The sequence below is a fragment of the Typopeltis vanoorti genome, chromosome 9, assembly GCF_054136105.1.
Source record: "Typopeltis vanoorti isolate ZY-2024b chromosome 9, IOZ_Tvanoo_1.0, whole genome shotgun sequence".
Lineage (NCBI taxonomy): Eukaryota > Metazoa > Arthropoda > Arachnida > Uropygi > Thelyphonidae > Typopeltis > Typopeltis vanoorti.
The window spans coordinates 48,509,107-48,526,782 of NC_143557.1; the positions used below are offsets into that span (position 1 = coordinate 48,509,107).

The following is a 17,676-nucleotide window of genomic DNA, read 5'->3' on the forward strand; positions in this document are numbered from 1 at the left end:
GTTTTCTATCTGTTACAGTTGGAAAATTTTCACACTGATGGTCCAACTGCTTTTCACAAAAACAGTTTAAGTTCTTAAATTCCCACACTATTGCCCCAAAGTCTTTTAACCTTTGAATCAATAACTTTCTATTGCTAACATTGGCATCATTATCCACCAAGAGTTGATCCACAACTAAACAATCTCTTATTGCTAAAACTAAGCAGCAGATCAGGAATGATTCAATGATCTGAACCTAAACATTGCAAATCTAGACAAACAGAGTTCAAGCATTAACTAGCCATTCCAATCTCAGAAGGCATCTCTATGTGGTTACTTCAATCAACATCCAATTTTGCTCAAATTCAAGATGTAGTTAGTTATACTGTTTGACCAAGTTGATTAAAGGCTAATGCAAGTACAGGGTACAATCTTATGAACATTAATCTATTAACACAAAAAACAATTCCGGTCACCTCGGTTTTGTGTTAAACATTCTCCACTAGGAATGATGACAACAATTCAAGCCAAATATTTTGATATCAGGCCTAATGCCATTTTCTTTCATAATGTGATCTACAGTAAGGAACAAATTAATCTGAACAATTTGAATTTTCATCAAGGTTTTGGTTTGGTTTTTGTATCAGTTCACAATAAATTTGATTTTGGTTTTAGTTCACTATTTTGGTTGAGTGCTATATGTTTTAATTGTTTTAAATGACTCTATGGTGTTTATTAATAGTGTTGTGCATTTTTAATAGTGTAAACAAGTATTTATAGTGTTTTATTCATTTTGTCTAGCTATAAAATGGATACATCTCCAAGAAAGCATTCAAAGATATGTACTCTTTCTCAGCACACATCCATGACTCAAAGACAAATTGCCAATGAGTGTGGTGTTCGTTTGGGTATTGTTAATGCAATTTTAAAGAGGTTTAGGGAGACATGTACCATTTCTCCTGACAGAAAAGAAAAATGTGGAGGAAAAAGGAAAACTACACTTACTCAAGATCGTCTACTAGTTAGGAAAAGCAAAATTAATCCAAGATTGTCTGCTGTAGACATAAACAGAGACTTGGTAGCTAGTGGGATTAATGTTTCTAACATGACAGTCTGTCAAAGGTTGTTGGAAGCAGGGAGGACTGTTCACAGACCAAAAAAAGAAACAACTGTTGACAAAGGATATACAGAAAAGAGGCCCTAGTGAGAAAAATTATACAAAGATTGGACTGTTGAGAAGTGGAAGGAGGTCATATTCTCAGATGAGGGTTATTTCTTTGTCCATGTTCGCAAATCGGCAGCTAAGAATTCTCCTGCCCACCTTCAACAAGCTCCTAAAAACCCAGCTAAAAAGATGTTTTGGGGTTGTTTTACACATGACAGTCCAGGATCACTTATGCCTATTGACAGTATGATGAAAAGTGAACAATACATAAAAATATTGGAGAAAAGTGTGGTCCCACAGATCCAGAAAGCCAAAGAAATCATCTTCCAACAGGATCTCACTCCATGCCACATTTCAAAAAAAGTGAGAGTTCCTCAAAAACCAAAACATCCAATTATTTCAGTGGCCATAGTACTCTCCTGACATTAACCGAATAGAACATTTGTGGACCATAGTCAAAAAGAGACTTGGAAATTAATAGTGAAGAATTTATGGAGACACAACACATGTGTTAGAATAATTACTTTACTTAACATTAGGAAAGTAACAAGGTTTCATTCAATGTTTTTCGACCTCTGTATTGAGGTCATCATCAGTAAAAATACATATGTGCAAGATACAAGTATTACACTGCACTATACAAAAGTAAAATGAATCTAAATGTTTGTTAATCTTATAACCTAGCCTGACCTCTAGTGGAAAAAATAATAACAAAATAAGAAATAAAAATAAATAAATTAATTAATTAAATAAAATAAATAAATTAAAGTTAAATTAAAATCTTCTTCTTCTTCTTCTTCTGCAGCTTCTCCCACTTAAGTGGGGTCACCGTTTGTAATGAGTCTCCTCCACACCTTCCTGTCTCGGGCTGTCACCACATCCAAGTTCTTCATCTTCAAGTCCTCTTCTACCAGCTCCCTCCATCTCTTCTTTGGCTGCCCATGCTTCTGCCTTCCTTGCACGTCCATCTGCATGACCCTTCTTCCCACATATTCGTCCTCCCTCCTCATCACATGACCAAACCATCTCAACCTTGCCTCCTGTATTTTTGCTCCTAAGTTCGTAACTTTCACTGTTCCCCTAACATAGTCATTTCTCAGACGATCCTTTCTGGTCACACTGCACATCCACCTAAGCATTCTCATCTCTGCTACTTCCATCCTGCTGATGTTATTTTTCCTCAGGGACACAGTTTCTATAGCATATGTCATAGCTGGCCTCACTACTGTCCTATAAATTTTGCCTTTCAGATTGATCGGCACCGTCTTATCGCATAACACTCCAGCCATCTCCCTCCAGTTGCTCCAACCCGCTTGTATCCTGCATCCCACTTCCTTCTCAGCTCCTCCATCTTCTTCCACTGTTGAACCTAAGTATCTAAAGTCTCTCACCTTCCTGATGACATTTCCTTCCAGCTCCAGATCTGTCTCCTGGCCTATAAACTTTATAGACTAGTCAATAAAATCCTTTTCTCTGAACCACCACAAAGAGAACAAGAAGATATTCAATATATAAAAACGATTGCAATTCCGTTTGTAAGTGGCATCTCCAACAAGCTCGCCAATCTCCTCAAACAACATAAAATAAGAGTAACATTCAAACCAACAGAATCTATTAGTAAACTACTAAGATCTCCAAAAGACAACCATCCTTTCTACAAATATGCTGGAGTTTATAATATTCCATGCTCATGTGGCTCTAGTTACATCGGACAGACTTCGAGAAGCCTCGAAATCAGGAAAAAGGAGCACATTGGCTATGTCAAAAACAACAGACAGGACATTTCTGGCCTATCGTCTCATTTCTCTACAACTAACCAAGTCATCAAGTGGGACAAAAGCTGTTCCCCTTACATAGAGGAAGATTACCATTCAAGAATTTTCAAAGAGGCAGCCACAGTCACCCGTTCTACTGTCAACCTTAACAGAAATCAAGGCCTAATACTCCCAGAGATATGGAAAACCCTAATCAGAACCTTAAAAACGGAAGAAATGAACTTTAATACAAACTACAGAAAGTTCCTCAGCAACAGCTAGCTGATCTTGTACACGCGATACGTGTTTCACTCACGTTCGATACTGTTTTATTTGTAATTATTCTAGTCAGTGTTTTACAGTTATTCTTGTCAGTTTGCAGTTACGCATAATTGTGAGATTGTTTAAACCTCTATGTAAGCCGTGAAGATGCCAACAGATAAGTGTGGCGAAACTAGTTGGTTCAGTTAGTAAAATTGATCAACACTTGATCGGTAAACCGAAAAATATTATTATTTATTGATAGCATCTGTTGTTGATCTACAAGGCATGAAGCCAAATTGTTCCTTTGCAATCTCCACCTCCTTCCTCAATCTACCATCAAGAACCCGTTCTAGGATCTTCATTGTGTGGGACATCAACTTTATTCCTCTGTAATTTTTACAGTCTTGTGCATCCCCTTTACCCTTGTAGATGGGAACAAGAGTACTCTCCCTCCATTCCTCGGGTATATTTTCCTGTTGGCAAACTTTCATGAACAGGTCCCACAGCAGGTCAATTCCCTCTTCCCCCAGTGCCTTCCATGCCTCCACTGGAATGCTGTCGGGGCCCACCGATTTTCCATTCCTCATCCTCTTCATGGCCTCCATCACTTCCATTCTACTGATGTTCTGCACCATCCCTTCAGAAGGCTGCCCATCTCCTCTGTGAGTCCTTGCATTTTCCTCATTCAAAAGTCCCTCAAAGTATATTTTCCATCTGTTTCTTATGTCCACATCCCTCCATAATACTCTTCCTTCAGCATCTTTGATCTGCCTCACATGTAAGATGTCCTTTGCTGCTTTATTTCTACATTTTGCTAGTTGGTAAATTTTTCTCTGTCCTTCCTTTGTTTCTAATTGATCATACAGATCTTGATATGCCATGGCCTTCGCCTGTGCCACAACTCTCTTGGCTTCTTGCTTTCTCTCTTTGTACACCTCTCTGTCCTCTTCCACTCTTGACTCATCCCACTTCTGCTTTGCCTTCCTCTTAGCTGTCACTGCCACTTGTACATCATTATTCCGCCACAACCCTCCTTCTGCTCTCTAATCTCTCCAGATGTCTCACCAAGCACCTCGATAGCACAGCTCAGGATTACTTTTGAATTATGTTTCCACCAATCTTGTACACTTTCCAGTCCATCTGAAATCCTCTCTAACACCCTCTCCCCAAAACGATTCCTCACACTCTCCTCTTTTAAGCGAAACCACTTAATTGTCTTCATCCCATGGCATCCAGAAGTTCTTATCTTCGATCTTATTTTAAAGTCTGTGCACAGCAGTCGGTGTTGTTGTGCTACTTGATCTGTTGGAATTACTTTACAATTTGTCACAATCTTAAGATGTTTTCTTCTAGTCAAAATGTAGTCAATTTGTGAGCTGTTGTTACCACTCCTAAATGTTATCAAATGTTCTTCCCTCTTGTAGAAAAACGAGTTCACAATTGCCAGATCAAACGCTACTGCACAGTCCACAACCCTCTCTCCTTCCTGGTTCATCATTCCCACTCCGTGGCCACCATGCACCCTTTCACAGTCTCTATTCTATCTTCCTATGTGCCCGTTCAAGTCTCCTCCGACAATCGCCATCTCATTTTCTTCCAATTCCCTCATTTCTTCATCTAACACGTTCCAGAACTCATCTTTTTCCTCTGCTGTACAACCAACTTGCAGGGCATATACACATAATACAACCACCCGCTCTTCTTCAAGACCCAATTTCATTCGCATGATCCTGTCGTTCCTTCTACCCACATCCAGTACTTCACCCTTCATTCTGCCACACACCACAATTCCTACACCATTTCTTTCCTCGTTATTTGCTCCAGAGTAGAACAATTTATATCCATTTCCCAGTTCCTTTGCCTTTCCCCCTTTCCACTTTGTCTCCTGCACACATAAAATGTCCAACTTCCTCTTCCTCATCATGTCTGCCACCTCGCTTCCCCTTCCAGTCATGCTTCCAACATTCAGTGTTCCCACTCGCAACATCCTCTCCACCTGCTGGGCTCGCTTCTTTAACCACACCCGCCCTTGATGCGGTAGCCCTCGTCCACTTCTCGCAGCTGTAGGGTGATGTGGCTGCGCATCGCTTAAGGGGTATGCCCTAGCCCTTATATTATTTTCTCTTTGACTCATAATCATAGTTTGAGTTGGCACTGAAGTTTTCCGACTCGATGCCCTTCCTGACATCAACCCTCACATTTATCCGGGCTTGGGACCGGCACCTATTGAGGCTAGCTTGCCTCCTTCGGTGGCTGCATAAGATGAAATGACTTAGCAAGATAGGAAAGCCTCACCCCTAGCCCTCGAATACTCTAATACCATCAGGGGGAAGGAGCAAGGAGAGGAGAAAGAAGCAAAGAAAGAAGAGGAGGGACCAGTCTACAGAATAATATAACAGATATATATTACATGAAGAAAGGCATGGTCCAGCATCAGGCACCTCGGGTTTGCCATGCCCATACTCACTAAAGTGAGCACTTAAAGTTAAATTAAAATAAATAAATAAAATAAAATAAATTTAAAATACAAATAAATTAAAAATGGAACTATATTAAACATTTTAATGTCCTCTCGTATTGAGATTTTCTTCTGGGTTTGTTCTGGTTTGCTATAAGAGTTGCAGGCGGGTCCTCCACATTCTTGGAATGATTAATCCGTCATTTTTATTCAGGTTTGGATAATGTTTTAGCATTTCACAAGCTTCTTTGAATTTTCTCTCAAACAGTTTTGGTGAAGTGTAGGGACCTTGTGCCTTTCCAGTCAATTCTGTGGCGTGTTTAGAGTGCGTGGTCTGATAGGCTGTTACCATAGTGGAGGTATTTAATGTGTCGTTTGTGTTTGTCTTTTCTGATTGGGATAGTGTGTCCTGTTTCCCCTATGTAAGGTGGGTTACAGGTATATTGGATTTTGTAAACCCCTGGGTGGACCAGGTATGGAAAAGGATCTTTGGAAGAGCTAAATAAATTCTTAATTTTGTAGGGAGTTTGAGGGTAATCTTAATGTTGTATTTAAGTAATCTTCTGTCAATTTTTTCTGAAATGCTTCTGATATAGGGTATGGCATTCTTGTAATCTTTTCTGTTTTTAGTGGCATTTTTATGGAGGATTTTGTGAACAGTTTTTTTTTTTATTGTAGCCATTTTTTACAAATGTTTGTTAATGATTTCGAATTCTTGGTTCAGAGCTTGTTCATTAGAGAAAATTGTTAGGGCTCTGTGTCTGAGGGTGCATATGACTTCTAGTTTTTGTGTTGAATGGTGGTATGAATTTTTGTGTATGTATTGGCCCGTGTGTGTGTAGGTTTGAGGTAGGCTGCGAAGGAAAGACTGACTGAGGGAAGATGTGTGACGAGTGTGTCTAGAAAAGGAAGAGAGTTGTTGTTTTTGATTTCGATGGTGAATTGGATACATTTGTGTTGCTTGTTTAGGTGGCTTAGGAATGTATTTGAAGTTTCACGGCTGTAGGAACAAATGGCAAAAATATCATCAACATATCTGAGCCAGACTTTGGGCTTTAGGCTGGCTGAATCTAGAGCTCGTTGCTCGAAGTCTTCCATGTAAAAGTTAGCTACTGGAGGGAAAGTAGTGAGCCCATGGCCATACCTTCTTTTTGTAGGTAAAAATTATTTTGCCACACAAAATACCTGGAGCAGAGTATGTGAGCAAAGAGGGCCGTGATGTCAGGTGGAAACATGTTCTGTAAGAGAATAACAGTATTATTGATCGGGACATTAGTGAAAAGGGCAGTTATGCCAAAGATAACTAACAAATCTTCATTGTTGAGTGTGATATTTCTAATTATGTTTATAAAGTGTTGCATATTTTTTATGTAGGAGGGGGAGTGACCAACCAACTTCTTAAGTGTGGCAGCTAATTTCTTGGCTAAGTGATAATTAAGGATGTCAATCCGTTCGTAGTGGTGTGTTTGTTTTGTGTATTTTGGGCATAATGCGGTATTAGTTTTTTGGTTGTTTCTTCTGGCCATGTGATCACCAATTTGATTAATTCTGTTGTTTTCTTTCTGATGCGGTTTGTAGTTCACTATTTGGTACATGTTGTGGTCGGATACAAAATGGTTCATTTTTTCTAGGTATGCTCCAGTTATTGAATATGATATTCAATTTATCCAGCTCAAAACTAAATGGTGATTACTTCTTATTTCAAATCCCCTGTATATTCTTTTGTCCTAAACTAGCAGCAGCACAAAGATATCACTATTAACAATAACATAGTCAATGATACTTTTGTTTCTTGCACTTCTCTTCATGTGAATTTATGCACTAATCTATCTGCTGAATACGATTCCAGAAAATACATACTATTAGTATCAGTTCAGCACTTTTTTTCAGATTGTCATCAAAAAGTTTCTGTTGGTTTGGAATTTGAGTCTCGGGTCTGAGTTAGTCCCGAGGGGGTGGAAAGAGGGGAAAATAGTTCCACTGCATAAAGGAGGTTCCAAGATTGCTGTTGTAAATTACCGACCAATTAGCATATCAGGAATCATTGTCAAGGTCTTGGAGAAATTAGTCAAGAGAAGAATACAGGATTGGATAGATGAAATTGGGATACCGTATGGGGGAAAACATGGTTTTGTGAAGGGTAGATCATGCCTCAGTAACTTGCTCACTTTTTTATAACACAGTGATGGCTGAAATGGATAAGGGTAATGGGTTTACAGTGATACTACTGGACCTTGCCAAAGCCTTTGACAGGATACCACATGGAACTCTAATCAGTAAACTGGAGCAGATGGGGATGGATATAGGGTTGGTGAGATGGATAGGAGGGTGGCTGATGGAGAGATACCAGAAAGTGGTTTATTCAGGAGTTGAGTCCAAAAGACAGCTTGTGACTGGTGGTGTGCCGCAGGATTCTGTTCTTGGACCACTACTTTTCAATTTGTTCATTAATGATATAGGAAAGGATCTGAGAGGAAGTGTTCACTTGTTTGCTGATGATGCAAAGTTGGGTAGAGCAATTGTGAGTGCACAGGATGTCAAAATTTTGCAAGATGATTTGGATAGTTTGGAGGACTGGGCTAAGGAAAATGGATGTCAATTTAATGTGGCAAAGTGTAAGGTTATGCATTTTGGGGTGAAAAGATTAGCAGCAGTATATCACATTGGTGGAACCATACTCCAGGAGATTGATGAGGCCAGGGATTTGGGAGTGTTGGTGGATAGGGAGTTGAAGTTTAGGGGGGCACATTGCAAAAGTGGCTAAATCAGCTCATCAAATCACTTGGCTTCTGAAAAATACTTTAACAACCACAAGTTATTGTTCCTCTGTATCGAGCCTTGATAAGGCCCCATCTAGACTACTGTGCCCAGATATGGGTGGCAAGATGATAGCAGGTCTGTGGAATGAACCTTATGAGAACAGGTTGAAGATTTGTGGGTTGCAAAAATTGGTTGATAGGCAGAAAAGGGGTGATATGATTGAGACATTCAAATTACTGAAGGGTTTCTATAAGATTAATCCAGAAGATATTTTTGAGAATAGGACTGGTGGTGGGAGGACTAGCGGCCATACATGGAAGCTGGGCAAGAATGTGGTTAGCAGGGGTGTTAGAGCTAGGTTTTTTACTTGGAGAGTGGTGAATGAATGGAATAAGCTGCCAGTGTCTGTTGTGGGTGCTATGACCATGAATGAGTTCAAGGCGAGGTATGATAGATACTGTGTGAATGTCGAATAGTTGTTCTTGACATGATGTTAGGGACTCCGTCGATGAGTCTGTCGACTCCTTGGAGTTGTCCGAAATAATAATAATAATAATAATAATAATAATAATAATAATAATATCCTACTCTGCTGTCACATCACCAATAAGAGCCATCTTTTCCTTTATATTAGCTAATAACACAAAAAATTTCTCCAATCCTTCCTGAGTAGAAACTTCTGTGGAGCCACAGGCACAAATAAGTTTCATTACCCAATTTTCCATTTTAATATTTGCTCTCATCACTCTGCTTGATACTGCCTGCCATTGGAGAAGATTATCTTAATTGTTAGTGTTGAATACTACAACTACTCCTTTTCCTAGATTGCTATTGTCTAAAATAACACTGTAACTGTTATTTAGAAAAAACACTGGTATTAATTAAGTAAACAATTATGTCAATCTGGTATTTCTCTGTTTTGTGACTTCAATTTCTTTTCCATTGATACTTCTTATATTGATGGCACCTATCTTGAATTCTGCAGTGTTGACTTGGTGATTCTTCCAGTAGCTGACTTTTCACTGTTCATTTCCCCAATGAAGACAGGAGGGCCTTGTTTAATCAGCAACACCTCAGCCATCATAAAATTTCATCCTGTTGTACAATCATTTTGTTTTAAGCCAACAGAGAATACAATTTGGTTGGCTAAATCCCAAATTACCAGCAGATACTCATTCAATGGTATCCAGGTAGATACCTACTAATTGGTTGCATCATGAGATGATGAAGATTGGACATTAGGTCAGTTCTACACATTCTTTCTTAAAAAATTATGCAGAGGTCTCCTCTCAGTTATCTAGCTTTGATACCTAAGCTACTCATTGTTAATCATCAAGTTCAAAATAGTATGCTTCAAGAAGTATAGCATAGTAATTAAATGTGCACTAGACAAATATCCTCATGCTGTGGCATTCTCTAAACGTCTAAAGGGTATTATGTAAATAGTGTGGCCATTAATTCACTAGTGATGTGCAATATAGAGCCTCACCAAGTCATGCTGACTCCTGCCTTTTCATAGTGTGGTCTATTTCTACAAATAAGGCTTTGGCATACCACATAAATATCACTTTAATGTTAATGTGTTAGGCTCATTACCTGTCACAGTCAAGTAATTCATCTTCATGTAAACCTAGTTGATGCTATGACAGGATGGTTAATAACTTTAGCCGCATAGTCCTCTATTTCTGACAAACTGTGTATTCTTAGGTCAATTTGTATGTGTTGCAGGATAAAAAAACTGAAGTGTCTGGGAGGAAAATAATAAAGGTTACCACTGCCTTTAAAAGCATACATTCAAAACTGGAGGAAATACCAACTAGCTCTCTATACACTGTTTTCACCAATCATGCGGTGAAATAGCACCATCTCTAACTGGAGGCAAAAAGCATGGACCAGAACAAAACAGAACTGGAATGTTATTCCCATAATAAAGTAATAATGATACCAAGATATTATTTCAAGAAAACATCCAATCTCCCTTCTATGATTAAGCTAATCAAACAATAATTATTTGAATATTATGTATTAAGAATTTTAGGGACTTCTGTACTAGAAAGCATTACTCTTATTTTCCTCTTTAAAAAGCCATATTATTTTGAGGAAATGGATTACAAATACCTTGACAGTGTGGTTTTTTAAGTGTGCTAGCTGTTTTCTTTCCATATTTTTGTTTCTGATCAGAAAGTTCATCATCTTCTACCTGAAACACAAAACAACACATAAGTCAAAAAAAAAAAAAAAAAAAAAAAAAAAAAAAAAAAAAAAAAAAAAGCTTTTCCATTTCTCTTGACCCTAGGAAAAGAATGAGAGAATAAACAAACAAAATACACAAGGTCAAGTTTAAGATTTTTAGGAATTCTCTGATTTTTCTATTTTTGAATTTGAAATCTCTGTGATTATATAAGTGATAAGTAGGTAATTCTCAAAAATTATATAAGGTAGATATTACATTCAACAGAACTGTATGGGGAAAGATTTTTAATGATTTTTCTTCAAGTATTAGAATAATAGCAATCATTTTTGTTTTTTTATTTCTTGCAGAAATATTTCAAATATAATTGCAAAATCACTTTGCCAAGATGCATAACAGGCATATCTATGCAACAAGTTTTGCAATTAAGTCATTTCCACCCACGTTATAAACCTGTAGTACAATAGTACTATGGGTGTGCTAATAATTTTTCTATTTTTTTTATAAATCTTTTGTATTGTTATTTAATTTTTTACCCGTTCCAGAAACTCTGCTCTAAGAAATCAAACACAAAACTGCAGGTCTCCAAATAATAAGGATAGTGGCCTTACACTAGATTATTAAATTCATCTACCACCTAAAGACAATCACAACCATCTGTGCCTACAGTGGGATCTGAACCCACAAAACCACACACACTCCCTTTCCCCTTTCCAGAACAGAGACTACACTAAAGTTATCATTATTCCATATATCCAAGGCACACCTGAAAAACTAAAAAAAAATACAACTTTCCAACCACTTACATACTATATAAAAAAATTAGCATCCCTTATCTGCTCCACCAAAGACCAGCCACAGCTCCTAGACCTGCCAGGTCTTTGTAGTTATAAACTATCCTACCATGGCTAAACAGGCAGGAAAGCCAGCAAAATTGCTGAATATAAGGACTACATTCATTTCCATCACCATAGCCATTCAGGACTTGCTGACAACTTTGGACACCCCACCACAGGATATGCTGGAAGAATGCCACTCTACTCCATCGCAGCAAATATAAACATGAAAGACTTTTCCTTGAATCTGATTCTGCCTTAAGCAACTACCCTAACCTTAACAAATTTCGTTGCACAAAACTGCCACAAATTTTGGAAGCTCTCATCCTCCGTACTTCAGTCAAACAGCCAAGGATGCCCAATTTTGCCCACTAAGGGATGATATTTGGGACTTTTGGCTTACTCTCTTAGTGTATACATGGACATATCATATTTTTTTCCCCTGGTGAAGGCAATTTGACTGTACTGAAATATTGGAAGTATTATAAATTAAAGATACAAAGAAATTATAAATTGGTTAATCCTTTATCCAAATGTAAGCAAACTTCAGTTTGCACCTAAAGTATTTTCAGGACTGTGGCAACTTGTATATAGAAGCTAATGACATCAAAATATGACTTCTGCATTACTTCAACCTTAGTATCACCTCTGGGTCTGGCTTCAAACCGATGGGACCTCAATAAAGGTCAAAATCAGTCTGGATAGTGACCCTTCCCATAATGCATGTCTGCAAGGATATGTGCTTTGCATTACAGAATACTAAGGCAAGTGATGTGATTTGCTTACACTTGGATGTAAAGGATTAAACCAAGTATATAATTTCTTGGCATCTTTAATTTATATTATAACCAAGTGAATAAACTTCCAACAGCTATTGGGAAGTATTAATTAAATTTATTTTGGTTAATATATCACTATGTTATCCTTTACATTTAATGTCCATTTTGCAGCCACATGTCAATATAGGGAGAATGCACTGGTTAAAAGTTTTCCTTTTTAGGCATAATGTCTGTAATATTAGTTGAAAACTAAAATCTGCATGGTTTCAGTTTCATAAACTCAACTACTCTTTGAAATAAATAAATTACAGTGTTAATTTCAGACATAGCTTCTTTGAAATCTAATATCGTCATGTTTATTGTTGCAATCATCGTATCATCTTAAAAACTAAATGATAGCAAACCCAAAATAGTTTGTCATAGTTTGCTAAAATGAATTTTTTTTTAGAAAAGCATTGTGCTTGTGAGGCTTGATCAGGACTTTTCAGTTGTTTGTGATAGCTACCAAATTTGTGATAAGTATTTGCCACAATAAGATTCAGATGTGTAATGCACCCTATAAGAAGGAAAGATAACTGTGTGGTGATATTTTTTCTAATCACTTGTTATTTAATTGCATCTTATGTAACATTTTCAAGAGTTTTGCAATGTAATGTTATTACATTAAACCAAATTATAAGGACATCTTTCTAATATATTAAAAAAACAAAGACTACATGTAAAATAAAAAGGAATATCAATACATCTGTTTTTGAATCTTTCAAAAAATATTATTTTTTAATATGAATCCCACCAATAAAATGCCATAAACTTCTTGCATGTTATAGTACTGTGGATGAATCTATGGGTTATATTATTTGAGAAACCTGCTCTAGAGATTTGACACTTTTTTTCAAGTCACAATAAGCAGGGTAGTGGTCTTGCACTGGGGAAACAGAAATCACCCCCGACTTAAGGACTTCTGGAAATATTCATGGCCACAATGAAATTTGAATCCACAGCCTGTTGGTTGGAGAGCAGAGATGATATCCACTTTGCCAACCAGGCCAGCTGATATAGTGTTTATAAAATAGATTTACAATATTAAGTAACTGGAGAAAAAAAATCCAAGTACTTTTATCTGCATTTTTGATGTGTGTAAACAAAAAGCAGTACCATTTTGCACTTACTACAAACTGCAGGTGCCTTGATGGCACCTGCAGTTTGTAGTAAGTGCAAAATGCAAGTTTTATATACTAAGATGGGGGGGGGGGGGTAGAAGACATTTTGTGCATAGAAGAGAAGTTTTTTTTAATCAGTGTGCCATGAGTTTTCCCAGTAGACCATCTGTTCATAAATGGCACATTAAAAAAAAACAAAAAAAAGCAAAAAAAAAAATACAAATTATAGATTATACAAGCCAGCACAAGCTTGCATAATATGCAATTATCATATGACACTTCTGTGCTAATATCTTACAACAGACTACCAATGGGTTTCCCCAAGCCCTAGTGACAAATATAAATTTTATGTGAGCAGTTCAAGTAAATAGTCACAATGTGAAGATTTAGAGGAAGTGAAAATTCTCATGTAAGATGGAGTACGGCATTTTGTACTAAACCTTGCAGTCAAAAATGAAGATTTTATACCATGAGTAACAAGAAAGTGTATAGTTCATTCTTTTCCATAAAAATTACTCATTTCGTGTACTTGTGCATGCCTAAATATTTTCTCATTCCACAGATTGAGAAACAATTATCAAGAGAAATTCATATTTTTCCAATTAAGAAAGCACCCCATTTTGATGAGTGGGAAGATAAACACTTGGTCCAATTTTTTAACTCCTCATGTTTCATATAACCTGTAAAATACTGGTGATCTCTGGGCAAAAATTACATATGCAGTTGCAGACATATTACAATTCATCTAGGAAGAAATTTAATATCAGATGGTCATTTATTTATTTATTTATTTTGCTACAGATGGAAGTCACATCAAAATTTTGCAATTCAGAGATTTCATATGAAACTATGCCGGCCTGTTTGGCCCGGTGGTTAGTGTATCTGCTCTCCAACCAAAAGGTTGCAAGTTTGAATCCTGCTGTGGGCATGGATGTTTGTGATTGTCTGTGAAAATCCTAGTAGTGGTGGTGGGCAGTAGATGGCATTGGTGTAGATGATGGTGGTAGCTGCAGTTCACTATAGTTGGTGGATAAGTCGTGAAGTGGGAGCCCTCCCTCGATGAGTCTTCGGACTCCTTGGAGGTGTCACATAATAATGTCTGCAATTCCAATTTTGACTTGTGGAAACTGGCCTGGTTGGCTGAGTGGTTAGCATATCTGTTCTCCAGGCAAAAGGCTGCAGGTTTAAATCCCGATATGGGAATGGATATCAGTGATTGTCTGTGAAAATACTAGTGGTGGTGGTGGGCAAAATAGATGGCGTTGGTGTAGTTGGTGGAGACAGAGTTGTAGAGTAGGTGCCCTCTTGCGATGAGTCTTTGGACTCCCTGGAGGTGTCACATAATAATAATAATAACTATCCATCTGTTATTTTATTTTTATATAACTCATATTAATAAATTTATACTTTCATTCAAAAGTATGTAAAGCTACTTTATAAACTCCCTGTATGGACAATCAGTTATGCTGGTCATGACCAAAAGAAATTACCTTCAATACAAATCACCTGAATTGTAATTTTACATAAGTTTAATATTTCAGTAAGTTTTATCTCAAATTATCTTCCTACTCTTTTAGCAGTACACAGCTGTAGCTGCATTCTCCATATGAATTATAAAATAGCTACATCCATCTCACTATAAACATCACAAACTGCTGTTAGTTTAATGAAACCATATTACCATATTCTACAATAAGCAAATCTGAATGGAGCATCCAAACCAGAGCACATCAGCTAGTAGATGATTTCTTCATTAAAAACAGTACAATACACATTATATATATATATATATATATTTTTTTTTTTTAATGTACTAGACAAACATCCAAACATGAACATCCTTTTTTCTTCAGTTCATACTTGCTAAGTAAATAAAACGCCACAGATGAGGCCATCAGACAGCTCACAATGGCACACTTGAAGTTTGGCATTAAGTATTTAGCAACTTTCCTTTGCCACTGAGAGAATGTGGATTTGAATCCCATTGTATAACAGATGTTTGCAAAATGCTCTTCACCAGAGCATTTTGGAAAGTGGGATTGGGTGGATAAAACTTACATGGATAATTTTTATGCATATATTGTATGAAAAGGCCACTCCATGCTTACAGAACTTGTAAAAACTATGTAACCATGATTTTTACAGCAGGTAAGCATTTTGTACAATATTAGAGTTCAAGAACAGGGTTCCTGGCTAACCCTTCATCTGCTTTCAGTACTAGTGAAACCTTCTAAGAATGTAAACAGGAAAAAATTTCATGAAATTTCAGATGACCCTGGTATTAAATCCTCGGAGTAGTTTAAATATAGAAGAATTTATAACTAGAACCAATTTACATATCCTTTCAGGTGTGGCTCATTTATTTTGCCATAATTACATTTAGAAACTGGCATACTAGTCCATTATTTTGAATTGGTAAACCAAACATTCTAAAATCAAAAGATCAAAGAATACAAAATGATGTTTCTGGATGTTAAATGTTGTTTATTGTTTCCGACCTCAAACAGCATGTGGTATCATATACTTAGGTTCCATCATTTGAAATTTGCACACCAGATTTGTAGAACACTAGTAAGATTGCAATATTACCAACAAAAATAAATGCTCACAGACTATACATTATTCTATCTAGTTTGCAGTTACCTTATCCACCACTCATCAGCCAATCCCAGTGATCCTATTTAAAAAAACTGCCTTATATATAAACAAGTAGCATAGCCCACTTGCTGAATCTCTCTCTCTTTTTATTCTTTAACATATAACAACAATCAAATACGATATGGACCAATACATCAAAATGGGATCCCTAAATGGTTTGATCTTTTATGGCTTATATAACTGACAATGTTTTTAAATTACTAATCTATAAAAAGGGAAATAAAAATTTCCCTTTTTATATCTCTACTCCAATCATTTGGAATCTGATCTTCTGAATCATGAAGTACAGTCACTGCAAAACTTTTATGCCTCCATATTTGAGCATTTCTAATTCTGATGGGTTTTCTACCTCAAGTACTGTTCTGTATTCAAGATCGCATTCCTTTTGAATATTTTGTAAAACTGTTCTGTCAATACTCGTTCATGGGAATTACTCCAGGCATCCAGAATATCTTATACTTTCAGTTTTTAAGGCACCTTTATCATCTGATTCCTTTTATAATATTCTTTCCCCCATTTCCAAGCTTTTTCAATAGCCTCCAAAACATTTTGCCACCTTCATGATGTTTATCTTATATCTTATCAAAGCTTTTCCACACTTTTCTGACTGAATCATTCAATATCTTCTTCAAGTTTGCCATTGAGTCTCCAAAGTATTGAGACTTAATGGCAAACATGGTCCTTATTTTCAAACTCATTTTTCTTCACTAAAATTTGCAGATTTGAATTTATAGTTCACCTCTGAAAGCTGGTTGACAGATTCTTTTTAAAACTTTCATAAATATTTTATTTTCAGTATGGTATTCATTTTTATCCTGCTTAAAACAAAATAGCGATCACTTTCTTATTTCAAATCTCATGTATCCTGAACCAAGATTATGTTACTGTTGATAGCAAAGATTTCATTATCAATAATAGAATAGTAGATAGCACTTTTCTTAGTTCTTTTTTGTTTCTCCACATGAATTCATGTATATCATGGAGAAAGCTGTTCTGCAGAATTGTGATATACAGAATGAAAGATGAATGGGTAGCTGGTTTAGTGGGTTATCAATTCAACAACTATAAAAGGATGTTCAGCTGTTGCTCATGTAACTACAGATTTAATAGAAAAGTGTGTGTGTCGGGGGGTAAGATGATGGATGCCAGTTCTGCTGAACAATGCCTATGGAAATATCTGTGACAAAGACACCATAAAATCTTGCTATCTGTAAGACTGTGGACGGAAAGAATTTGTAACAGAGGAGTCATTAGTGTACTAAACTACCCTTTTCTGAAGTGCATCAATAATTTTTAGAGATATCTTTAGGTGCACTACCAAAAATGACAGAAGAGTATTCCAAGGTTGGCTGAAATTGTGATTTGTACAGAATTAATATAGCTGAACAGATGAAAAGTAAGATCTTGAGTGAAAAATAATGCCAAGTTTTTCTGCAGCAGAGAATGATAGAGAATAGACGTGGTTATGCCATGAAAGGCTAGCAGTGTTAAGTCCAAGAAGTGAGACTGAGATATAGTCTTGAATATATATCGATTACCTCAGATTTCTGAAGATTCTGAAGAAATGAAAATGAGATATAGTCTTGAATATATATCGATTACCTCAGATTTCTGAAGATTCCAGCTAACCAAATATAAATATATATTTTTAAGTAATATAAAATTAAGTAAT

The 17,676-nt window shown here is 36.6% G+C and overlaps 1 protein-coding gene across 1 annotated transcript in view; it reads right to left on the bottom strand.

The window, feature by feature from the left end:
- The window catches only part of LOC150103022 (uncharacterized), a 435,119-nt gene that overhangs the window by 167,922 nt on the left and 249,521 nt on the right, over positions 1-17,676 (bottom strand). Inside the window, exon 15 of the mRNA XM_090398054.1 lies at positions 10,499-10,580. Within this exon, the coding sequence (XP_090254180.1) occupies positions 10,499-10,580 (82 nt within the window). The remainder of the gene's footprint in view (positions 1-10,498; positions 10,581-17,676) is intronic.